Source organism: Jaculus jaculus, chromosome 5 (assembly GCF_020740685.1).
Source record: "Jaculus jaculus isolate mJacJac1 chromosome 5, mJacJac1.mat.Y.cur, whole genome shotgun sequence".
Lineage (NCBI taxonomy): Eukaryota > Metazoa > Chordata > Mammalia > Rodentia > Dipodidae > Jaculus > Jaculus jaculus.
In genome coordinates, this window is record NC_059106.1 from 153,347,778 (window position 1) to 153,374,184 (window position 26,407).

The 26,407-nt window shown below is 43.1% G+C and overlaps 1 protein-coding gene across 4 annotated transcripts in view; it reads left to right on the top strand.

The window, feature by feature from the left end:
* Bach1 (BTB domain and CNC homolog 1) overlaps positions 1–24,929 on the top strand; it is a 42,778-nt gene extending 17,849 nt beyond the window's left edge. For 3 of the 4 annotated variants that reach the window (XM_045149809.1, XM_045149810.1, XM_004654398.2), the window contains exons 2-5: positions 10,157–10,450; positions 13,395–14,738; positions 17,547–17,753; positions 21,426–24,929. In XM_045149809.1, coding sequence (XP_045005744.1) covers positions 10,217–10,450; positions 13,395–14,738; positions 17,547–17,753; positions 21,426–21,866 — 2,226 coding nt within the window. In that variant the 5' untranslated portion in view covers positions 10,157–10,216 and the 3' untranslated portion in view covers positions 21,867–24,929. Of the gene's footprint in view, positions 1–7,239; positions 7,279–10,156; positions 10,451–13,394; positions 14,739–17,546; positions 17,754–21,425 lie in introns of those variants that run through there. The other variant, XM_045149811.1, reaches the window with a different exon arrangement.
* Positions 24,930–26,407: the final 1,478 nt, after the last annotated feature.

The following is a 26,407-nucleotide window of genomic DNA, read 5'->3' on the forward strand; positions in this document are numbered from 1 at the left end:
TAGGAGGCTCCCTGGAGCCTCACTGCACAAGCCAGCCAGCTTGATGCAGGCTCCTGAGAGACCCTGTCTAAAAACAGTGGATGCCACTTGAGGAACAACGCCCTGGTGGTCCTCTGGCCTCCACATATACATACATAGACACGTGTACCTGCACACATAAACACACACACTCTCTCTCATGCACTCCTACACAACCCTCAAGTAATAAATGTTCATTGAAATATACAACTTAAACACATGCAATTCATTCTCTCTGACTCATAGACCTCACTGTTGGTAAACATGGTGACTGACATACTTGACAGAAAATGTGTGCTCAGTAAGGGGGTAGTTACTGTTCAATTCTAGTTGGTGCATATTTTATAACAGATATAACTGTCCTTTAAAAAATTTAGTTGCCAAGTGTGTTAAGCAAGTAAAAGGCTTCATTGTTTCTTCAGTTCTTTGCAGTGGGAATGTATAACTGGAGAATTCTTGAGTCTTGTGTGGTGCTGGAGCTTGGATTTCCTGTGCTTTTCTATTTGTTCTTGAATTCATTTCCAAGCTTTTCTAAACTGATGACCCAAAATTATTTAAGTTGGGTTTGTTGGTTGGGGAAGTAAACAATATTGAACACGGATGTCTGAGTAGGTGAGTCTGTAAGTCACTTTTCCAGGCTTCTCTTTGGTTCATGCTCCTCCCTCTTAAGCTAGTCTGTTAGTTTAACAATTTCAAATATGGAATGAGATCCAGCATATATAACATAAAGGTCACTACTTAACTGTAATTAATAAATGTAATTTTTTAAGCTTAGTTTTTTATTGTGTGGTATAAAAATAAAATAAAAAAGCACACATAAAACTGGCCATGTTAAAACGCACAATTCAGAGGCACTAAATAGTGTTAACCTCACTCCTACCCATTTTTACAGTCACAAAGATGATACTTAATTCGAGTAGGTAGGATTATAAATGACTGAAAATTCAAATTGACACAAGTACCAGAGTGCGACCATATTTTTCTCTCTTTTTAACATAGAATGTATTTTGATCACATCTGCCTCCTGTTACCTTCTCTTGACCTTCCCACTTGTTTGTAATTTTTAATATTAGGAAAAGTAAGTAGAAAAATGCCCCATAGGCATCTTATAGAGCGCCACAATATTTGTGAGCTGCAGAAGTGTGGGGATACTTTTCAACTTTTAAAAAGTATACGTGAGGGGCTGGGTAGGTAGCCCAGTCAGTAAGACAATTGCCACACAAGCAGGAGGACCTGAGTTCAGATCTCCAGGACGTGTGTGCTTCTGCTGGGGAGGGGAGGCGGAGGCGAGGATCGCGGTGCTCAGGACCAGCTAGTCTAGCCGAGCAGGTGAGCTCTAGGTTCAGTGTGCGACAGACCATGTGTCACAGAATCACGGGAGAGTGACTGAAGAGGGCACCTGGTTGACCTCCGTCCCCCAAGTGTACACACAGTGCACACACACGCTCAAACTAGATGTACGTGTGACATGAAAGCCGCAGAGGGCCTCCTGAACCAGCTAGAGGAGGAGCAGGGGACGTAGGGTAGGAGAATGGGGAAGGCGGACGAATTAGAAGTACATTCTACAACAATACGTGAATGTAAGAAGTCCATGATGGAAGCATTCCTTTGTGTGCCAGCCGGAAAAATAAAAACGTCGAGATATATTTAGTTATAGATGTTTTTAACCCAAGTCACCAGAAGATTTTCCCATCTAATGATTTTTTTAAAAAATACTTTATTTATATTTATTTATTTATTTGACAGAGAAAGGGAGAAAGAGAGAGAATGGGCATGCCAGGGCCTCCAGCTACCGCAAATGAACTCCAGGCATGTGCGCCCCCTTGTGCACCTGGCTAATGTGGCTCCTGGGGAACCAAGCCTGGGTCTTTTGGCTTTGCAGACAAATGCCTTAAATGGCCCTAATGACTTTTTTTTAAAATGCCATTTTGTGTGGAGGTATAAACACTATAGACTTTTTTTTTTTTTCACTTTTCATTTTCACTTAGCCATTTTAAAATAACCCTCTCTGTGCACCTTATCCAGTGATACTTAATAAGATTTTCCTTTAAGACTGAGAGAAGTGACCTTAGGAAACATGATGATCAGACGTGGGTGGTTAGACAGTTGTGATATTTAAGCCTACAAGAAGATAAAGTGAACAGCAACTCTGTCACCAAGTTAGTTCCTCTTCCTTCTGTTTTTTCCTATGATGAGCCAGGTGTTAGGACCTCAGGAAGAATACTGTCATCATTATTGTCCTGAATCCAATTTTCATCAAGTTTTTGGTGGCAATTGTGGTGGTTTGATTTAGGTGTCCCCCATAAACTTAGGTGTTCTGAATGCTAGATCCCCAGATGATGGAGATTTGAGAATTAATGCCTCCTGGAGAAAGTATAATGTTGGGGGCAGGCTTATGTGCGTTATAGCCAGTGTCCCCTTGCCAGTGTTTGGCACACCCTCCTGTTCCTATTGTCTTCCTGACGTGGGCCAGGGGGTGATGTCCACCCTCTGCTCATGCTATCATTTTCCCCTGCCATCATGGAGCTTCCTGTCGAGTCTGTAAGCCCAAATCAACCCTTTTCCCCCCACAAGCTGCTCTTGTTTGGGTGTTTTCTGCCAGCGATGCGAACCTGACTGCAATAGCAATGTTCTTTGGAAAATTAGAATGATAAAGAGGCATGGCATTGAAAACATTGCTTTCTGTGGGGATCTACACCGTCAGTTTACATTTTCTTTTCTTTTCTTGTTTTGCAAGTTCTTGGTTTTTAATAAGTTTGTTGAATTTTAACAGTTATAAACATCAAGAAGCCCACAGGTTGACCATATAGACTTATATGTAGATTAATGAAACTTCACAGATGATTGGTCTCAAGAAACATTGCCAGAACTCAAGGCTTTTAAATCCCCTTTCAGTTTCTACCTCCTACACAAGACTACATTGACTTGGGAAACACCTGAGTCATTTTGGCCTCTTTCTGTTAGTATTAACAACATATTTTGTGTGTTGGCACCCTCTTTTCCCTCCTTCCTGTCCCCATCCCACTGAAGACCCTCCTCAGTGGGGTTGTAGGTATTCCATATGGGGCTGTGCATTGTGGGAGCAGCAGTCAGTTATTTGTTGGGGGAATGCCTCTGGACATGATGTCTCAACCTGTGGCTCTGCTCTTATAATCATTCCGCCACCACAGCCAAAGGACTAGTGGTACATACATGATCTCACTGAGTTTCTGTCATCCCCTTGAAAAATGGGTGATAAACCACCTGTTTCATCTCAGGACATCTTAGTTAGGTATATGTAGTAACAGGAATTGACTTGAAGATTTATGGGTAGCTCAGATATATGGTGTCAGGGACTGACATGGGGATTTTTGAAGCTTAGGCAAGAACCAAGTAAATGCTGCTAACAGAGGGATTTGCCTGTCTTCAGAGCCATGACCCTGCCCTCGAGGTTGGTGAGGCAGAAGTAATGACAGGGTCTTGAAGGTGCGGGTAGGTGGGGCAGCGAGGCAGAAAATAAGATTTCCAATGCGCTGGTTCTGAGCAGTACCTGCCGTAGGTCCAGAGCGCTGCTTTTAGATAAAAGCCATAACAAGGGCTGGAGAGATAGCTTAGTGGTTAAGGCGTTTGCCTAGGAAGCCTAAGGACCCAGGTTCAATTTCCCAGTACCCATGTAAGCCAGATGTACAAAGTGGCACATGCATTTGCAGTGGCCAGAGGCTGTGGCATGTCCATTCTCTTTTTATCTGGTTCTTTCTCTCTGTCAAATAAATAACATAAAATAGTTTTAAAAGGCCATAATAAATGTCCTTGTATCCCATCTATGTTGTCCACTGGTCACTAAGGGCTAACCATACACACACACACGCACACACACACACACACATGCACACACAAACACAGACACAACTAACAACTGTTTAGGTGATATTTTGTTCTCTCATCAATTAAATGGATATTTAATAATAAAAATTGACTAGAAAGTAAGGGTTCTCTTCTGGGTCATCATTCTCACACCTGCATCTCTAGGTCACATTTGAGTCAAGGCTTATCTTTTGCATTTTTATGCAGAGACCAGTACAAGTAACCATCCTGTGCAGACCATCTGTCATTGTTCAGAAAAGACAAAATATTCCACAGAGGTCTTTTTCTTTTAAATGAGTACTTGATGTTAGAGCATTTACTGTACCTTCTATACTGAGAGTTAGAACACAGCATAGTACTACTGTGAGACTTGAGGTAAATAAAATTCTAGTTTTTTGTTTTTTTTTTTTTGGTATGCCTCACATGTCTTGCTCTCAGAATATTACCTTCTGAGTTTGTGGTATGTGGAGTATTGTAGACCTGGCTTAGCTCACTCTTAATTGCTTTTTCTTTTTCTTAAGGTAACTTATGTACAAAGTTTTTAGGATGTCATGAAATTGGTGTCTTTTTTATTTGTCTTATTTCCAGTGTCAGTTTGAAAGTTCAGACACCAAGCAGTAGCTGTCTTAAAACTCATATGTTATGAGGAGAGAAGTTATTTCCAGGTAGAAGTGCAGGAGGCTCTAGAATGCATATTCATCTTTGTCAGCATCAGGACTGAGTCAGCAATTTCCTAAGATCATCAAACCTTTGCTTGGAATTGGTGTATATGTCCAAGAGCAATTCAAATGAAACATGAAGTCTGAATTTTCTATTTACCAACCAGACAGTCTTAGATGTAGAAGGCTAGAGGGTTGTGTTTTGCTTTTTAGGTCTGAGAAGAGTTAGAAGGTGCCCAGTGAATGCTGGGAGGAACTGTCTATTTTCATGTGACATGACTACTATGTAGTGAAGCTACTAAGTAAAGTGGATGTCTTGACTACTCGGTGTTTACCTGTAGTGCAGGTGTGAACTACTGCTTAGTGTTCAACGCCCTGTATCGCGCCCGCCCAGTACAGGGCAGGTAGAGATGTCCTCATTCCCACAAGTCACGTCACTGTATTGGTGGTGTCTGTAGTTGGCAGCCCTCCATCTTCCTCAACCAGTTAGAGGGCTTGGCTAGCTAGGTCCTGTTTGCTCTTCCTGGTGTGTGGGAAAGCCATCCAAGAACTTCTGTGTGCATTTCTATTCGCTCAGCAGTGGGTACCTACTTAGAACTGGGCCCCATCCTCTTGTATGTGCTTGGGTTACAATGGGGCAGTTGAGAAAAGATGACATTGAAGTTGAGAGCAAAGAGTGAAGAGGGTGTAGGCAGCTGTAAGAAGCAGGCAGAGCGTATGCATAGGTCTGTGTGGTGGGATTGAGGAGTAGAAAGACAGAGAGAGGGAGATGAGATGAATAGATGGGAACCCATGAGGGTATCAGGCACAGGGAGGACTTGAGTCATGTGTAAGTGGAGGCTCTGCTCCATGACCCTGGAGGCTGCTGCTGCTGGAGCTGCGCTGGACGTTAGTTGTGCTTTAGTAGAGGTTGAAGGCTGCCCTCATCCATGACGCCGAAGCCTCAAATACCATCCCGTCGTCATGTACTCGTATCTCATCGTGGTGGGCCAGTGTCTGTCAGATTGGTGGAGCTCCTCTGAGGAGTACCAGCTCCCCCTGATGAAGGTTGATGGCGAGAAATGAGGGGACCGGGTGGGGCTCTGCACAGCTACGGAGAGGGGAAACCCCGTAAAGTGGCTGGTTGCAGATGTGTACTCAGTGGGAGTATGGCAAAGAATCTGGGGCCAAAGATGCCATCAAAGAGGACTTCAAAGGGAAGAAATGTACAAGTCAAAAATTTGGTTAATTTTCTTAAAAAAAAAAAGGAAAGGAAAGAAGATGGCAGTTTTCAGCAAAGGCAGCCTCACTTGGACACAGGGACAGTCACCTGAGCACTCTGAGCTGCTGTCTGCCTAGTGTAAGCAGCACTTTTGCTGCGTTCCGGGCACTGTGCACAATGCCTTTTCTTCATTGCATGGACACTTCACAGGGATGTGGTGCTTTTATCCCTGTTATGTTAAATAGCTAGTAACTTGCAGAGCTGGGATTTGAACCCAGACTGTATAATATTTCAAGTCCTCAGGTCTCAGCAGTGGTCTCCCAGTGAGATCACAAGTGGGTTTTAGTAGAGTGTCGAATATCAGAGTACTCTGAATGTGCCAGGGATGAAATATTGATGTGTGAAACTCATTTTTTATTTTATGTAGCTATCGTGCTGGCTGCTTGAGTTTCCAAGTTGTTGCAGAAAGCTAAACAGCATTAGTCCAGGCAGGAGCCAGTGGAGTTTATTAGATTAAAATCGGGGTGGTACAGTTGGGTCTTGGTGTTAGGAGGCAGAGGCATCAGGACTTGGTACGAAACTGGGCCTGTGAGCCTGGCGGGGAGAGTCAGGAACGAGTCCCAGGATGCTCGTGTGAGCAGCTCAACCTTGGGGAATGTTGCAGGCAGTAGTGGGCTTGAGGCCCTCTAGTGGGGCCTCCCGGCTGTGGGTCTACCAGACGCTAGCACTCTCAGCTGCATTTCGTGTGGTACTGGGAATTGGTCTCTTGTCCAAGGACAGGAAATCTGTAAGTTGGCTGTGAACCTATGATCAGTTACAGAAAAATGCCTGAGCAGGGGTGTTGAGCCAGGAGTGGTTCTCCCTGGAGTTAGAGGTGAGCTGTGAGCCAGCTTGGAGACGAGCAGCAGCGCTGTGCAGAGCCCGTGGGGGACGCTTTGCATCGCGCTCCTGAGAACTCTGTTGCCGTGCTCAGGCCCAGTCTTACCTTCTGGTCAGGTACCGCTCATTTTCTTTCTGAACTTCTTTGACACCCAGTCTCTTCTCAAGAATAACACCTTAGTGATAGCAGTGTCTGGCTCGGAACATTTTGCTGTATCTATTGTATGTGTAGCAGACAGTAAGTACAAAGAGGGTAGTGCAGTAGTTTAGGTGCTTGGCATGAACTGTTGATGTTTTTGACTAAGATAGCTTGTTTCCTCAGTGATAAGGTGAAGAGAGGGCACCTGTCATGAGGGTGGGAGGGGTAGGGGGAGCCAGTGAGATATATTCTTCCTTATATGCAGTTCAGTGCAGGATGTAGAATAAGAGCTTAACAAATATTTACCATAATAGTTGGTATTTTTAGGACAGGAGACTTGAACATTTCTTTCTTCCTTTTTTTCTTTTTTTAGAGAGAGAGAGGAAGAGCGAATTTGCACACCAGGGCCTCAGCCCCTGCAATCGAACTCCAGACACTTGCACCACCTAGTGGGCATGTGCGACCTTGTGCCTACGTCACCTCAGTGTCTGGCTAACGTGGGATCAGGAGAGTCAAACATGGGCCTTTAGGCTTCACACGTGAGCACCTTAACTGCTAAGCCATCTCTCCAGGCCTTGAACAATTTTTATAAACAAAACCATGGGAAGAAGCCAGCATAGAGAGGTTGGGTCTATGTGGGGGAAAGTGGTAGGAGAAGATGTCAGAGCTCAGAGGAGCAAGGGAGTAGGCATTGATGCAGTCTTTAACAGAAGAGGGAGCCTGACAGCAGTGGTGGGAGGGATGTTTCATGTGAGGCTGGGTTCCAGCTGTGGTCTGCTGGGAGAGGCCCTAGGAGAAGCATGACGAACTGGAAAGCTCTTGTGAGCAGGAGACAAAGGCGTTCTATTGGTGAACAGGGCTGAGTTCCTGACACTATACATTGCGTAGTCTTAATAGTTTCTCATGGCTATGCTTTGTGAGCGGAATGATAGCTGTGAACACAAGGATGTGTAAGCAAGATGGTGGGATGCAAAAGTGCCAGAATGGGACAGGTAGTGGTCACCTGTGACTCCTGACTTGGGGGAACCATTGTGCTTTAGCTGCCTAGAAGGAGGAGGTTGGCGCTGCCACTCACAAGAGAGAACACGATTTCTATAAACAAGGGTCCCTGTCCACCATTCCTAACAGTAATTCCTTTTGTTAATAACTGAAATATGAGGAACCATTGCAAAGCAGATCTTGCTACTTTCTGATAAGCCCAAAGCTTGAAGTTAACAGTGATTTCATGTGGTATGCAGAATCTATGACAGATAGGCTGAGGTAAAGTTTAACTATATATCTATAGGTTTTCATTTATACTTAAGGAGCTTAGCCTTTCACCTGTGTTGAGGTTTTAAAAAATAAGCATTAAGGGTTTGTGATACAGGTCACTTTATAGTGTGCTTGCATTGCTTTTCAACCCTTAGTATATATAAACAAGTGTGTTGGCTCATGCCCGTCATGGAGTTGGAGGCCTTAAGATCAGAAGTTCAAGGTCATCTTCTGCTACATAGTGAGGCCAGCCTGTGCTTTATCAGACCCTGTCTCACAATAAAATACACACTAACTAGAAGAGAATTTATAGGTGGACTTAATGTGTTTGCACCTGATACAGCCTGCCTTTGAGATGGAATCCAGACGGATTCTGCCTGCATTGAGCATCCCTAATTTCCCTTTTGCTTTCGCTTTCACTTTCACTGATACTAGTAACATTTTCTCATTCACTGACCCCCTAGGCCCCTGTTTCCACTGCAAAAGAAGTGATGCGGATAAGATACCACAATGAGCTTGGTGTTTGATCTGTGTGGTTCCTATAGTGCAGTGCACACACCTGGGCATGCTCACCACAGTTGATGGGAGCCTGGAGGAAAATTAAATCTTTTAGCATTTTATTTTCAACTTCTGTGTATCTTAGAGCATGTATACAACAGAATAATCATGAAGAAGGCAAATACATACATGTGATTTTGGGTACTCTCCCTTTTTTGCCAGAATTATATATTGATTGAAACATGTTTGCAGCCACTACGTGTTCGTATTCACAAAAAAATACATTTCAATGACATTCTCATGTTTTGACATTTAGAGAAAACCAGGCTTCCGCATGTAATAAGCCACATTCTCTATTTTTTGATGTTCACTTGCGTATATTGTGGTTTGCTCATGTATACCCCCATTACCCTCTCTTATCTCCCTCCTTCTGCGGCGGACCCCTTCTGACTATCACTTACTAGTGGTAACACCAGTGAAGAGAATGTTTCCCTTAACTCCTTGAAGGCAGCAAGGGGGTGGGGATGGGAGGGCTCAGGAGCCAGCCTTCCATCCATGGAGGAAGGGTGCGCAGGTCTCGTGTGGGTAGCCACATCTGCTGTGAGGTTGTGAGCGCAGTGGCCTTATGCCAGGACAACAGAGTTCCAAAGAGTTGCCCATCCTCTGGCACTTAAAATCTTTCCACTCCCTCTTTGCAGTGTTCCCTGAGCCTTGGAAGGTGTGATAGAGAAGTCTCATTTAGAACTGAACACTCAGCAGTCACTTAACCCTCAGCACTCTGATCACAGAGTTTTGAGTCTCCCCTAATTGTCACTGTCCACTGCAGAAACAAATTTATCTGACTAAAATGAGGAGAGCCTTAGTCTATGGACAAAAACATAAATATTTAGAAGAGAATCTGATGGATTCAGTAACCATTTAGCATGAAAACATCGGTAGGTTCCCTTCCTAGGTCCTATGACCTCACTAGCCATGGACTTTTGAACACATTTACTGTACCAGGCATGAATTTCCACCTGTGGAGCAGGGCTCAACTCCAGCCAGAGAGCAGTTGGTTACTGCCGTAGCATGCATGCCACCGGGTCCATCTAGCCTGGCTCACTAATGAAGTGGTTTCAGTAAATTGTGAAGTAAGTAGCTGGCAGAAAGCCTAACCACTGAATGTGCCCTGATAAAGGTCAGTTTCTCTCTTATGGTGTAGGAGGAACTTGATGGATCTTGTGTAGTTGGCGCTTCTTGACATAAAGCACTAACCTCACCACTCTCTGCAGATGTTTGGGTACAGACATGGAGAATGGTGGAATGCCACATGCCCCGCCCAGTGTCCAGTCTCATCCCACAGTGTGACTTTCCCATCCCTGACCACACGCATTACCTGCCTTAAAGCAGTAGGTGGGATGTCACTCTGGAAGTTCTTTGTGCACCTGTGAAGCTTTTCCTCAGTGGCATAGTCAAAAAGTTCTTATTCTTCCTGAGTATCCTTTGCCCTAAGATAAGGAAAAATAATTGCCATTAAGAGTCCAATTTAATTGAGGTTGTCTGGAGGCTTTTGATTTACTCTGTTTCAGCGATGAGTGTTATTTTAACTTACTCTGAGTTTGCCATTTTCTAAAGCTTTTTCTTCAACATGAGTGTGTTAAGTGAAGTCTCACGTGTGTGTCTTTGCAGGTTGGTGACAGTTAGAAGCATGCTTTCCGCTGCCCTTCCCAGCACCACCGGCCACGCAGGATGTCTGTGAGCGAGAACGCGGTGTTTGCCTACGAGTCCTCGGTGCACAGCAGCAACGTCCTGCTTAGCCTCAATGAGCAGCGGAAGAGGGACGTGCTGTGCGACCTCACCGTGCTGGTGGAGGGCCGCTGCTTCCGGGCCCACCGCTCGGTGCTGGCTGCCTGCAGCAGCTATTTCCACTCGAGAATCGTAGGCCAGGCTGGTGCCGACCTCAGCATCACGCTGCCCGGAGAGGTGAGAGGCCCATACTTCCTGGGGTGTCAGTTAATGTTACCCAACTCCTTGGCATATAAGGTCAAAAATATATTGTCGCCCTCCCGGTGAGGTAGGCGTCTGAGGAGCATTTCTGTAGCAGCATATATCTTTGACTTTGTCATAGAAGTTACTCTATATACGCATTGAAAGCGTTGCTGCAGATGTTCATGTTTACTGAACAGTTAATATTAATTGAACGCTTTCATTGCCTTGATAAAATGAGCAGATCATTGTCTGCCTGGTAGATTATAGACATTTACAGAGCTTATGGTAGCAATGTCCCTCTCGCACTGGCCTTTCTCCATGCTGGGCCACTGTTACATGTCCGTAAGCCATCCGTTTCTCCAAGGCCACCTCCATAAAAAATTGAGGGTTCTTTCTTCCCTCCTTCTTTCTTGGGATGTTTTGATGTTCTGGAAACAGTGGTTTGTGTCTCCTTGGAGCCCGTTCTACATCCCATCTTCCCCCAGCCTGTCACACTGCTGAGGCTCACACGCCAAGAGGCTTCTGAAGCGGGAAGCGCTGTCTGCACTGACTCTTCTTCACTCTTTAGTATGGTGGGTGGCTGTGGAGCAATTTTAGCTGTGCAGTGACAGAAGCAGTTTTAAGGGAGAAATAGGAAGAAGTGTAAAAAACTTCCTTGGACTGGAGAGAGAGTTTAAGCGGTTAAAGTGCTTGCCGTCAAAGCCAAGGGATCCAGGTTCAGTTCCCCACTATCCATGTAAATGCAGATGCATAAGGGGGCTCATGCATCTGCAGTTTGTTTGCAGTGGCTAGAGGCCTTGGCTTGCCCATTCTCTCTCTCTCTCAAATAAATACAACATTTTTTTAAAAAGCTTCTTGTGTAAGATAGATCAGAGTGGGCATTCTTGTCAGATCTAATCATGTAAACTGTAAACTGTATCTACAGTATGGCTGTGGCTTGCTCTGGCATTGTATGCTATTGTGGCTACCATTTGGGGATAGATAGCTTATCGGTCCCTTCCTGGAAGAGGACAGATGAAGGGTGAAAGATCAAAAGAATGATAAAAAAGCCAACTGTAGGGCCGGAGAGATGGCTTAGCTGTGCAGGTACTTGCCTGCCAAGCCTAGGGACCCAGGGTCAATTCCCCAGTACCCACATGGAGCCAGATGCACATGGTGGTGCTTGGGTCTGGGGTTTGCTTGCAGTGGCTAGAGACCTTGGCGTGCCAATTCTCTCTCTGAAATAAATAAGTAAAAATAAAAATTAAAGACTTATTTTTACTGATTATTTAATAGAGAGAGAGAATGGGTATGCTAGGACTTCTAGCCACTACAAATGAACTCCAGACACATGTGCCACCTTGTGCATCTGGCTTACGAGGAACTTGGAGAATTGGACCTGGGTCCTTAGCCTTTGCAGGCATGCACCATAACTGCTAAGCCATCTCTCCAGCCCTAAAATACATTTTTAAAAAGTCAACTATAGATTTGCCATTGTCTTTAAAGCACAATACATATCATAATGGTGACATGCTTCTTATCATGGTTCAGATTTCAAATTATTTAATAAGCCTTTCCCAGTAAAGCAAAGTTTATTTTATGGATTTGTATATACATATACGTGCAAATATGTATATATATGTAGGGATGTTTTATATTCATTCTAATTTTAAGTATAAATCATAAGTTTTGAAACATTTGAAGTGTTTTATCGCACAGTCACAGATTATCATATGTATTATTTGGTGGTTTTAACATATTTCAGGAAATTACATAGAATTTTTTCTGAAGATAATTATAAATTTAGGTAAATGTATAAGAAGTAATGCAGAGTTCACTTTGCCCAATGTTCCCTAGCGTTTGCGTTTTGAGAAATGATGTAACAACCAGGATACTGGTGTTGACACAGCCCATTCCTGGCATTCCCATGGCTACATTTTACTAGTACTAATGCCTCTTTGTGCTGTCCTGTCCTGAAGTTTGGTCATTTCACAAATGCCATGTACCTGCAGTCATATGTGCTATGTAAGCCCACTCTCTCTCTCTCTCTTCCCCACTCTTTTTCCACTTGGTGTTGGGAATAAGGGGCAGGAATGGAGGCATGATGTTTAAAATTTCATTTCTTTTGAAACTTGAACCCTTTGTTTTTAGATCTATCTGTCATGAGATATACATAGCACTTAACATTTATTATCCATTTGTGGTGGGCAGAGACTTTTTGTAAGTGCTTTACCTTTTTTTTTTTTTTTTTTTTTTTAATTCCCCTGTTAGGGCCTGAGGCGATACCGCAGATAGCCCTGCAAGCCTGAGTGTGGTCCCCAGTACCCATGAAAATTGCAAGGTGTGGAGACCCACACCTGTGATCCCAGTGCTGGGGAGGTGGAGATCACAGATCTCTGGGAGTTACTGGCTGGCCAGTCTAGTCTAATTGTTGAGCTTGCGACCAGTGAGAAACCCTGTCTCCTAGGAGGTGGACGGCATTCCTGAGGAAGACACCTGAGGTGGTTCTCTGGCTGACTCACACACACACACACACACACACACGATTTCCTTTTGTAGTCTATTGTTATTAAAATTGTTTGGCCTTGTGGAGCTGGGCTGGCAGTAGACACCTGGTACTTCGCTATGTGCAGACTATAAAATAAATTTTGCTTTATTACATGGATTATTTCTCCTAGCTTGGGAAACATGGTCATGTCTCAGTGAATAGACCATGTTTACATGTACTGAAGACTGCAGTTCCTAAAGTGAAGTCAGGGTCCCATTAAGTAGGGTGCAAAGAAGCATGATTTTTCCACTTTCTCTTAGTTTTAAAATTTCCTAGAAACTATTTTTTATTTTGAAATTAAAGTGCCTATTGTTTTATTATTATGAATAATCTCCCTGTTGCCCTTTTACTTCTGTTGTTTTTATCAACTGTTAAATGATGTGTTTATTTTTTTTTCTCGTGTATTCACAGGTGACTGTTAAAGGATTTGAACCTTTAATTCAGTTTGCCTACACTGCGAAGCTGATTTTAAGTAAAGACAATGTTGATGAGGTGTACAAGTGTGTGGAGTTTTTAAATGTACACAATATTGAGGAATCCTGCTTTCAGTTCCTCAAATTTAAATTTTTGGACTCCACTGCAAACAAGCAAGAATGCCCCAGAAAAAAATGCTTCCCATCACACTGCCAGAAAGCAGACCTTAAGTTTTCCTTGTTGGACCAGAGAGATCTAGAAATCGATGAGGTGGAAGACTTCTTAGAAAATAAAAGCGTTCAGACTCCTCAGTGTCAACTTCAAAAGCACCAGGCCAGTGTGAGAACATCGCCTCCCCTGCAGGACAGTGCCAGTCAGACGTACGAGTCCATGTGTTTGGAGAAGGATGCAGCCCTGGCCTTGCCCTCGCTATGCCCCAAATATAGAAAATTCCAGAAAGCATTTGGAACGGACAGAGTCCGTGCTGTAGAAGGCAGTGTCAAGGATGCCCATGCTGCTCCTGGTCAGCCGAATGAGCCCTCTGAACACGAATGTCTCGGGGACGCCCAGGACTCTGCAGATCTGCAGGCGATTTTGAAATGTGAAGATGGGAAGTTAGCCGTGGAACGCGAAGAAACAAAGAAAAAAGATCCCGTTTCGCACTGCCCAACAGAACCAACAGAAGTGACTCCTTTCCCCCACAGTTCTTCTGCACACCCTCATGGGCTCTATTCCTTGTCTGTCTTACACACCTATGACCAGGCTGGGGACTTGGGTTTTGCTGGTATGCAAAACACCACAGTGAAAGCTGAGAAACCCCTGTCAGGGACAAATGCTCACGAAGAGAAGTTTGGTGAGAGTCAGGATGTATATCTAAAGCCTGACCCAGGGCCTAAAGAGGATGGCAGCTTTGCGTCCAGCGACCGGAGTAGCGTGGAGAGGGAAGTGGCCGAGCACCTGGCCAAAGGCTTCTGGAGTGACATTTGCAGCACAGATTCTTCCTGCCAAATGCAGTTATCGCCTGCCGTGGCCAAAGACGGCTCCGAGCAGATCTACTCTCAGAAACGGTCTGAGTGTCCCTGGCTGGGTATCAGGATCAGCGGGAGCCCAGAGCCAGGCCCGAGGACTTTCACAACTCTGAGTTCTGTCAACTGCCCTTTTATCAGTACTCTGAGTTCCGAAGGCGGCTCAAGCAACTTGGAAATTGGAAGTGACTACTATGCTTCGGAGCCCCAGCAGGAACCCTGTCCCTTTGCTTGTGTGATCAGCTTGGGCGATGACTCCGAGACCGACACGGAGGGCGACAGTGAGTCCTACTCGGCCAGAGAGCAAGAATGTGAGGTGAGCAGGAGTGCATGCTACTCCCTGTTAATGGGCTCCCCTGGAGGTCCCCTGTGCCAGACTCCGAGGGAGGCGGAGGTGCCAGAGAAAGTTGGAATGACTTGTCATGTACATAAGCTTCAAGTGTGTGCATGGTGTGTCTTAACTGTGGAGGAGAGCCACAGACTGCCTCTTTAGCTGTTTAAATCAAATGCTGTGTCCCAGAGGGAAGAAAGACAGTGAATCTGGTCATTACATACACATTTTGGAAGGCAGTATCAGAGCCATAATTCTCGCCCCAAGGATGACTAGACCTGGACTAGCCAGTGGTTTTTTTTTTTTTTTTTTTGTTCATTTTTTATTTATTTATTTGAGAGTGACAGACATAGAGAGAAAGACAGATGGAGGGAGAGAGAGAGAATGGGCGCGCCAGGGCTTCCAGCCACTGCAAACGAACTCCAGACGCGTGCGCCCCCTTGTGCATCTGGCTAACGTGGGACCTGGGGAACCGAGCCTCGAACCGGGGTCCTTAGGCTTCACAGGCAAGCGCTTAACCGCTAAGCCATCTCTCCAGCCCCCAGCCAGTGGTTTTCAGCTGTGGTTGGCAGGAAGATTTACAGGCGTGATGCAAGCATGAAATGTTACACATGTGCACAAGGGGGCACACACACACACATCCGGAGTTCACAGTGGCTGAAGGTCCTGGCACGCCCATTCATATTCTTGTTCTCTCTCTGTGCCTCTCCCTGTCTCTCAAGATAAAAAAAAAAAAAAAAAAATCTAAACATAAAGTCATTGATATTAAAGACTGGTTCATCAGAAATTAGATTTTATTTAGTTTTCAAAAATTAAATTTTATCAGTATTATAATATTATAGTTGTACTTTCTTCTAATAAGTCATTTTCAATCACACTATTATTTTCCCCCTTACCTGAATTTTATTTACTTTTTAAAATTGTGGCTATATGAGATCTATCCTTGTAACAGTTTCTGAGTGTACAACACAGCATTGTCAACTACAGGCACAGTTTTGTACCACAGAACTCATTTTTTTTAAATTAATTAATTTATTTATTTGAGAGCGACAGACACAGAGAGAAAGACAGATAGAGGGAGAGAGAGAATGGGCGCGCCAGGGCCTCCAGCCACTGCAAACGAACTCCAGACACATGCGCCCCGTTGTGCATCTGGCTAACGTGGGACCTGGGGAACCGAGCCTCGAACCGGGGTCCTTAGGCTTCACAGGCAAGCGCTTAACCACTAAGCCATCTCTCCAGCCCACAGAACTCATTTGTATGATGGAACCTTGATTGGCTGAAAAGCCGCCCCCATGTCCCTCCTCAGCCACTGGTTAGTGCACTCCACTGCGCAAGGACTTTGACCTGTTTTCATGATCCCATTGCAGGTGCATAGTGTAGGATCCATTCTCATGAATTTGGCTTATTTTGTCTGTGTTGAAGTAAATGGTAGTTTTTTCCTATTTATAAGGCTTAAAAATATTTAAAAGAAATAACCATAGCTGGGAATGGTAGCACATGGTTTTAATCCCAGCACTTGGGAGGCAGAGGTAGGAGTATTGCTGTGAGTTCAAGGTTAGCCTGGGCTAGAGTAATAAGACCCTAACTTGGAAACTTGGGGGGAAAATGAATGAAAAAGAAAGAAAAAAAAAAATAGCTGGGTGTGGTGGCACACACCTTTTATCCCAGCACAGGCCATCCAGAGATGACATAGTGAAGTCCAGGTCAGCCTGGACAAGAGTGAAACCTTTCTACCCCCAAAATAAGAAAACAAAAAAGACAAACAAACAAAAACAAATAGCCCGAGACTACATAGTAAATTCCAGGTCAGTCTGGGCTAGAGCGAGACCCTAAAACAAAAAACAAATAAGTAAATAAGTAAAATAACAATAATGGGCTGGAGACATGGTTCAGCAGTTAAAGACACTTCCTTGCCAAGCATGGTGGTCTGGGTTGATTCCCTAGTTTCCATGTAAATCTAGACGTACGAAGAGGTGCATGTGTGTGTGGAGTTTCTTTGCAGTGGCAGGAAGTCCTGGCATGCCCATGTATATATTCTCTCCCCCCCCCCCACCATCTCTGCCTCTCTCAAATAAATCAATTAATTTAAAATGTTTTAAAGTTGACTTCAAAATATTCATAAAGAGTAGAGGATATAACACTGAGGATAACTTACTGGTAGAATGCTTGCCACATGTACAAGGCTCTGAGTTCAGTACCTGTTGCCACCAAAAAATACAATTTATATTTTTTACTTCCTTGGTAAAAATATTCATATTCATAGGGACTTTTTTTCCCCTGATAGTTTCCAAGTGAGATGTGTGGTAGTTATATGGAACTACCATATTCTTGACAGACCTTAAGTTTTCTGAAGTGCTTTAGAAATGAAAAGTGTAATTGCCAATATTAAAACAGTGCTACATGGTAATATTCAAAGAAAAATAATTTTATTTTATGGTTGAGAAAAAGCATATTAAAAATATACTAGGAAGAAACTTAAATCTGTATTATTAACATACAAGTGGTAAAATACAGTATTAACAGAATATTAACATAAACACTGCCTTTCCGTTTTTAAATGTGTGACTAGTATTTGGGTTGAGAAATCTGATTAGCTTCTCCGTTTATCTCATGAAACCTATCTCATAAATTAGAGGTAGAAATCTGAACCATTACTGCTTATTATAATAGGATATATGGAAATTGAAAAATAGAGCCCAAGTTTTAAAAACTCTGTTTGGTTCTCTGAAAGAAACCTAAATTCTTTCTTCATCTTCATCAGTAGATAGTAATGCTTATTTCACATTCTAGGTAAAACTGCCATTTAATGCTCAGCGAATAATTTCACTGTCACGAAATGATTTTCAATCCTTGCTGAAAATGCACAAACTGACCCCGGAACAACTGGACTGCATTCACGACATCCGCAGGAGAAGTAAGAACAGGATTGCTGCCCAGCGCTGCCGCAAGAGGAAACTGGACTGCATACAGAACCTGGAGTCAGAAATCGAGAAGCTGGTAAGTGATGGGTTTCCAACATCCCTAGCATAGCATGACGCTCAAGTACTATTTTAAGAAATGTAACATTTTCAGGAAGATTGCAAGGAAAAGTAATGGGGTTTTCACTGACTTTTACTTAAATGTATTCAACATTTTTAGTATGATTTTGCAGTTTGTAAGTTAAGAATGATTTCTGAGTACAAAAAGAAAAAAAGATTTTTGGGCTGGAGAGATGGTTTAGCAGTTAATACACTTGCCTGCAAAGCCTGAGGACCCAGGTTCAACTCCACAGGACCATTGTAAGCCAGATGCACAAGGTGGCACATGTTAATGGAGTTTGTTTGCAGTGGCTAGAGGCTGTGGTGTACCCATTGTCTTTCTGCATGTCTGTCTCTATCTTTCTGTCTCTCAATTATATTAATAAAATAAAAGTTTAAAAAATGATTTTCAAATTAAGGATGATTTTACCAGTTAAGTCTTTGTAGTTGAGTGAAGATTAATTATATAGTACTTTAATCTGTGATGTTTGATGTCTATAAAAGCTCATTTTCCAGTTGGGTAGTTTAGATGAACTGAAGACCTGAAATACCTGTTTAGGTTGATACCAAAACCAAACAGACAAACCAGTGTCTTTTACCAGGTGAACAGTTCTGATGTGATGTCGTGCATGTAGACGCACTTCAGATGCAGTGACATGCTAAGAGGGAAGCGTGTTGGCTTGCTGAGTCTTACATTCTGACCCCGCATCAAAACACAAGTTGTCTACAGAGTAGATGAATTTGCTCGTTGGTAGTCGCAGGAAGCATCTTGTGAGAGGACAGTTGTGGTGGTACAGACCAGCTGAGGCCACATGTGGGTGACATAGGAAACAGCTAACAGGTAGTAAAAACAGCTCTTGAATATTTCATTTTGTGTCTAGTTAATTATTGGTGAAAAGTCAAGGGTACAAACTGAAACTGGTCTTCAGGCATGAACAGTCTAGCACTGAGTGGTAAAACTAAGCAATACAATTTAAGGAAAATTTATTTCAAGAATAATGCCTTCGGTGGGTTAGAGAGATGGCTTAGCGATTAAGGTGCGTGCCTACAAAGCCAGAGGACTTATGTTCAAATCCTCAGGCCCCATGTAAGCCAAGTGTACAAGGTGGCACATGCACCTGGAGTTTGCAGCAGTTGAAGGCCCTGGCATATCCATTTTCTCCCCACCCCCCGAAATAAATAATGATTTCAAGAATAGTTGAAAAAATTTTCTTGTTTGTGTTATACATGAAACACAGCATGTAAAGAGTTCACGGATGCTTAGTACATTCAGAATGTGTATCAGTCATACCTTTAAGCACTAGTGTCTTTCTTTTTATCCAGCTTTAATGCCTGCCTTTTAGATGGGACACGGGTTTTATAGAACTTTGATTGCTATTGAGTACTGTAAAGGAGAAATGCTTGTATATTGCTGGGTTGTGTGGAGTGTCTGAAGATGGCCAAGAACTGACCACTAGACTGCTTCTTTCAGCTCTCTTCCCCATCAGCCAGTTTCCACTTTTCTCTGATGTGACAAAGCAATCTGAGAAAAGCAACTTAAGGACGGAAGGGGGAGGGTTTATTGTGGCTCACAGCTCATCAGGACAGGGAAGATGTGGCAGCAGGAATGAGGCAGCCAGTCACTTAGCACTTAGTCAGGAGCAGAGAGGAGAGACTGAGAGGGAGGAACGTGCTGTGCTCTGTGTGCTTCTCCATATTTAGTCCAGCACCCCAAGGAATGGTGTTACTCACATTCAGGGTGGTTCTTTCCTCCTCAGTTAACCCTTCCGGAAATATCCTCATAGATGCATTTAGAAGCATGTGTCCATGGTGATTCTGAATCCAGTTAAGTTGACAATGAAGATTAACCAACCATACAGGAAACCAAGTCTGAGTTATTACTGAAAAGACATAGTCTTGAATATTGAATTCTAGAATAGCTTGAGTACACCACTACTAAGCCTGTGATGGTGCAAGGTCACATCTTCTGCCATCACCTTCACTTGCCCTCCAAGGGCAGCTACCCGTCCTGCACGTTACACTGGAAGAACGTGTACTGTGCTGTGAACATCATTCATCTTTTAAAGTATACTTTTACTGTGCTGTTTATCTAGGTTTAGATGTGTGTGAAGTTGCTTCAGTAAGGAATGTGCTGTCCTGTTGTATAGCCCAGTAGCAGCAGGCTATCATACAGCCAGACGTATAGGCTATGCCATCTAGATGTTGGTACATTGGCGGCACAATTGCCTCATAGGACATTCTCAGAACACACACCTATCGTTAAGCAGCACATGACTGTACTCATAAAAGTTAGTTGAGCTCATCCTCCCTCACCCTCGGTACTGTGGATTGGGCCCCAGGCTTCATGTGTTCTAGGTAACCACTGAACTATATCACCAAGTCCTGCCCTCCTTTAAAAAAAAAAAAAAGCTTTTGAGGTAGATTCTCACTAAATCAATCAGGCTGGATTTGAAATTGTGATCCTGTGCTTGGGAAGTGCCCATGCAAATAATGTTATGAAGTGATTACATTTGGTTACTTGTATTTGCTATTTACTATTATCCTGACTGTTACCACAGTAAGTTTACGTGTTAAAATTAGAATGAAATGGAAACATCCGTTAGTTGCCTGCGAATGTGGCTGTGGAGCAGTTGGCTTGCAGTCCTGAGGAACAGACGGGCGTTTATAACTCATAGAGCGGAAGATGGCAGACAGCCAGCGTTGTACCTGTCTGTCTGAGTTATGAAGAAATAGGCCATCCAGGAGACACGAGAATGTAGGAGGGTCGTATGCATATTTATGTACAGATACAGAAGTTGTAAAATATGTAATCTTGATAGCATCCTTAGATCATTCGTGATTCTAGTGTGTGGAAGGAGCTCTGTTTTTCACTGTGTGTTTAGCCCTGTCTAGTAAACAAGACCAATCAGTAGTTGATTGTCTGTTGCTATTTAGAATACATTGATCCCAAGTTTGGCAGAGGAACCTAGTGATGAATGTTGATGTGACTGAAGGCAGACACTTCTCGTTTTCTTCTGGAACTGTTTTCACCTTCATTAAGCTTTTTCACTTAGCTTCTGAGAAGTGACAGGACACAGGCTGTAGTAAATGTATACCTTCTAAGGACACATAGAAGTTGGTACCTTTCTTGCTCTGAAAATGGCAGTTTATCATAAAATCATGACCAAAACTGGCCCAAATTAATAACAACTAGAAGGTTTCTTTTTCTTACCTTGTACATTCTTATACTAATTAATTAATTTATTTTGAGGTTGGGTCTCATTCTAGCCTAGGCTGATCTCAAACTCACAGCGATCCTCCTACCTCTGCGTCCCTGGTGCTGGGATTTAAGGTACTTGGTACATTATTTGATGTCTGTTATATCACATAAGAGTGTCAGGTGGTTTCACAGAGGGGTTCTGTCCAACTCCTGCATGAGGATTTATGTGCACATCTGCACTGTCTTTTTAAAATGTGAAGCATGTTGAGTTCAAGATACATGTGACTAGGAATTTTGGAGGAAGGATTTTGGCATTTGATATATGTTTGAATTGAAAGAGATTTCCACATGATCATACTTGAGAAGTCATTGTAGATGTGTTTGATCACCTTAGACATGCCAGTGGAGTTAACTAACCGCAGGTCGCCATGTTCTTTTCTCCCCTGGGTGCAGCAAAGTGAGAAGGAGACGCTGTTGAAGGAGCGAGACCACATTTTGTCAACACTGGGGGAGACGAAGCAGAACCTCACCGGCCTCTGCCAGCAGGTCTGCAAGGAAGCAGCCCTGAGTCCAGAACAGATCCAGATCCTCGCCAAGTACTCGGCCCCCGACTGCCCGCTCTCTTTTCTGATTTCTGAGAAAGGCAAAAGTACTCCTGGTGGCGATGGTGATGGTGATGGTGAGCTTGTGCTCCCCGCAGTTTTCGGTCTGTCTGATGGGCCTCCAGCTCCCAGTGGGCGAGGGAGCAGGGAGACTGGCCCCGAGGTGGGGCAGGAGCCCCAGCCGCCCTCGGCAGCTGCCGTGCAGGCCACACTGGGGGAGCGGTGTCGCCAGAGCGGCGGGATCTCGGATTTCTGTCAGCAGATGACTGATAAATGTACTACTGATGAGTAAACTCGTGTTGCTTCGTTCAGACATGGAATTTTCTACTGAAATATTGGCATAGTATTGAAAGCCTCATATGGCCATCTCTTGCTTAATAATTCTACTTTCCCTGTCAGCTTTCTATTAGAGAATTTCTATAATGTCCACCCTGGTTTCCTCTAAGAGTCTCACCAGAAACATGAAAACTTAAAACAATGTGTGCAAATCCAGTAAAGACTGTAAGGCTCGTGTTACCAGGAGAAGGGAAGGCACAGAGTAGCTCTTGTCTACTCGACAAGTCTGGTGTCAGCACTGTGGAACTTTGCGTAGAGCTGGGGTGTGAACAATCGGTCATCCCGCCTGAATCCTGGAGCGCTGCTCTTCAGCTCACACCAAAGCCTGACGCTGGCTAAACCTCGTGACCCTGAGCTGCCCTGGCAGGACATAGTGATTGGCAGTGGCTCACCTAAGCTGGCTTCTGCTCTCCTCAGTATTGGCCCAAACAAATGGGAGATAGTGTTGCTTTCTCTCCTCTTTAATTTTCCTTTTCAGTCTTTATCACATCCTGTTCAGTTTGTGACTGTCTTGTCCCTTGGGAGAAGAAACAAGGCTTGGATCTCGTCACGTGAGCGCCGCGCTGCCAGCTTCCTCCCACGCGAGGCTTCTTCCTTCCCACCACAGGCCACCAGTGCCGTGGAAATGGGCATCCGGCCAGGGTGGGGAAGGGCTTCTCACCCTTGCTTTGCAGTCCTGTGTATGTCTGTACAAAAGCATCTTTGTAAGCAGACAAGCAGATCTTTGCAGGTTTTTAAGAGTGAAAGTTGGTCCTACTCCATGTTGGGTCTGCATTTGAGAACCATATTCAGTCCTCATTTCCTTCCCCAAATTTGGTGTGGTATAAACTAAGGCAAACAGATCAGTTAAGACCTCAGGCATTCAGAAATCAATCCTTGTGTTGAATTTAACCTGGTAAAAAGTGCATTTATATTCTGAGCGCTTATCCCATAACACTTGCAGTGATTCTTGGCCATTTTGGAATTACGGACTTGACTGGGTAATGGAAGCTGGCTGTAGACCTCAGTAGCGAAGGTAAAACATTATAAACAACACAGCTCGAAGGTCCCTCACCAGGCATCTGAAATATTACAAAATCTGACAGTCTTGAGGGCTGAAATGAGGGCAAGACATGGAAATCTGACTACATGTGTGACAAGTTGCAGTCAAAACAGGACACTAAAAATATTGGAATTACTTTAAGCTATGTACATATGGCAAATATAGAATATAAATGCCTTTCATGTTTAAACTTGGGGTCTCATCCCCAAAATATCTTAAGTGTTAAAAGCTATTCCAAAATCTTTTTTTTAAAAAATCTGAAATCTGAAATCCATGTGACTCCAAGCTTAGGAGACAGGGCTCCTCAGAGCCAGTTTTATCTGGAACGAGGAGTAGAGGAGGTGCTAATATCTGAAATAGCAAGCGCTTCATTTCCCATGGAGACACCTGAACGACAGCATTCTGCGTGTCTAGAGACCTGTGTATCTGGAAACAGCCACCCAGTGTGGAACTGAGTCAGTAGCATACGTGCCTCTGCTGTGTGAGTGTGTGGGATCCGGTCTCAGTGTTTCAGAGTGATTTGTCAACCCTTTTTCAGTGTGGGTGTGGGGAGGAAGGGAGGACAGTGCTGTGTCTGCAGTATTTGTGTTTAAACTTTGGAAAAAAGAATTAGTTGGGATTATTTTCTAGAAACTTTCAGAAGTACACTCAGTTTGGGAGAATGACATTTTATGATAAGTCATCCAATATTACAAAAGCATTATGTGTATATATCTCCCCACTTAGCTATTCTTTGAGACTTGTAATTTTAAATTTCAGCTTCATGATATAAAATAATATAAAAACTTCTCGTTTACAAGATGTAAAATCTTATCCAAGTTAATGGAATCCTTGATTTCCTACCTCAGAGTACACTCAGCTGTCTATGTTTGTGCAAATGTCAAATAACCGTTTGCTTTAATTGCAACTGTAAATAGTTCTTTAAAAAGTTATCATTTTATGATAAAACCTAGTTGTCTCACAGCTTAAATATGATTTTAAGGCACCTCGTTTAAATTCCCCTCTATCTATGAACAGTTTAGCATTAAGGGTTTATTTGTGGTATCTGGTCATTGGCCAAGTGTAATATTTCTTAACATTTAGCATTACTTTCAATAGCCAGCATGCAATACAAGTAACTACACTACCTCATAACGACATGATTTTCAAGTTGATGGACAGAAAAGATTTTATCTTTGTCTTTTGGCCATAAGGTGGGTAAGTTTTTCTATATATTGCATAGCATTAAGCATTTATGCCTATTTTAACATGAGCTTCTAAGGAAGTTTTTTCCTAAGAAAATTTCTTTTGAGACAATATTTTTCTTGAGGTTGCCGAAGACAAATGACAGGACAAACGTGTATACAGTGTATGCCTTTTCCTTCATGCAGAGCTTTGACAGTGTTCTCAGTTTGTGTCTTGCAGATTCACAATCATTGTTCCTTACTTTATGACCTGGCCTTCTTGATGCCTGATGACTTTTAAAGGCTGTTATTTCTGACAATAAGGTTACCTTAAAATTTGCCCCTTATTTGAATATGATAGCTATAGCAAATGATTTGTTAAATTGTCATATCCAAAGTACATATGGCTATAATGTTGGTTTTTCCACTTGCTTTTATAATACTTTACAGTAGCTTAACCAGTTTTAAATTAGGCATTGGGTGTACAAGATGCAGCAGATGACAGAGATAGACGTGGGTGCTCAGCCACATTACAACCTGGACAAAAAGAAACGGCAATGTTACAGTAAATTCTCAGGTGAACTTTTTTCAGTTATGAAAACCTCTATTTTGAATTTGTAAATATTTTAAATGTTTTATTAAGGCATGTAAAAAAAACTACTCTTTGAAACCTGTTTGGTAGAATGAAAATTTAAAGCCATAATGATAAAAGATGTTGTACTGATTGTACAATAAACAGAAATAATAATATTGATTTTTTTGTATCTTTCATAATATAATTTTCTAACTGCAATAAAACCACTAAACTTAAATACTTGTGTCTATTAAAACCATGTTTTATTAAAAGTACACTTTCATAGTATTTAATTTACTTTTTTTTCCTAATGTGCTTATCTACATGTATCAAAACCACAGATATTAGATATTGATGACAGATTGACAGTTAAATAAAATTCTCTAATACTGCTTTTCATTGACTAGAGTTGTACATTCTGTTCCATTTCTCATGAATTAACTAATTTTAATCTTTTGATAGTTATCAGAAGTCAGGTGGTAGTATTGCTAGGGGAGAATATTTAATTAGTTGAATATCTCCTCATGCCTAAAGGGGTTGGGGAGACAGTGAGTCACTCTGGGTTGTGGTTCATGAGAGATGCAGAATTCTAGAACCTCATGAGGCCTCTGATATGATCTTAATTTCTTTTGGAATGACGGCTTGGTTTAAGCCCAATGGACAGACCACCACTACTATATGATGCCTCAGCTTATGTTTCCCTTTCCCATAGGCTGAATGAGTAAGATCGCTGGGGCTTTGAGCCTGCTTCCCTAGAAGGGAAAAGATCAGGGTTGGCCTCCTCTGATCTTCCCTGTACGTTGATGTAAGTGAGCTTGACTAGCTGCTGAGACCCAAGGCTGCTGCCTGTACCTTTCTCCCTTTCACTGACTAACCTGGAACTCTCACAAAAGCTAGAGCGTTGTGAGAATTCTACACTACATTGGACCCCGGTAACCTGCGAGACACTTTAGCAGCCCATGTTCTTCCCAGTCACACCTCAGAGTCCTGTGAAGCCACAGAGACTGCAGCTGTGGCATTCTGAAGCCCCTGTGAAAGGCCTGTTCTGCAGGGTGGTGCTGGGGACACTTGGGCCCGCTGCACACAGCTGCGTTTCAGTTATGGTGGTGCATGTGCCTTCAGAGGTCTCTGGAGGGCTGGAGATGGCTTAGCAGTTAAGATACTCGCCTGCAAAGTCTTAAGGACTCAGGTTCGACTCTTCAGATCCCATGTAAGATAGATGCACAAGGTGACACAGCGTGCCAAGTCACACAAGTGCACAAGGTGCCGCACGCATCAAGTTTGATTACAGTGGACGGAGGCCCTGGTGCACCCATTCTCTCTTCATCTCTCTTTCTCTCTCTGCCTCTTCCTCTCAAATAAATAAAAATAAGTAAAATACACCTGGGTGTGTTGGCACATTCCTTTAATCCCAGCACTGGGGAGGCAGAGGTAGGAGAATCTTCAGGAGTTCAAGGCCACCCTGAGATTACATAGTGAATTTCAGGTGTGCCTGGACTAGAATGAGGCCCTGCCTCGAAAAACCAAACATTAAATAAAACATAAAGAAACTTGAAAAAAAAAGCCACGAAATGTTCTTCAAGCATCTCCTCCCTGTTTCCTCATCTCCATTGTGGACATTGTTCTTCAAGTATCAATGAAAAGATCCTAGACAGGATTTAAAACTCAATTCAGTGCATTCCATTTAAACACAGCCACCTTTTTCTACAGATACTGCT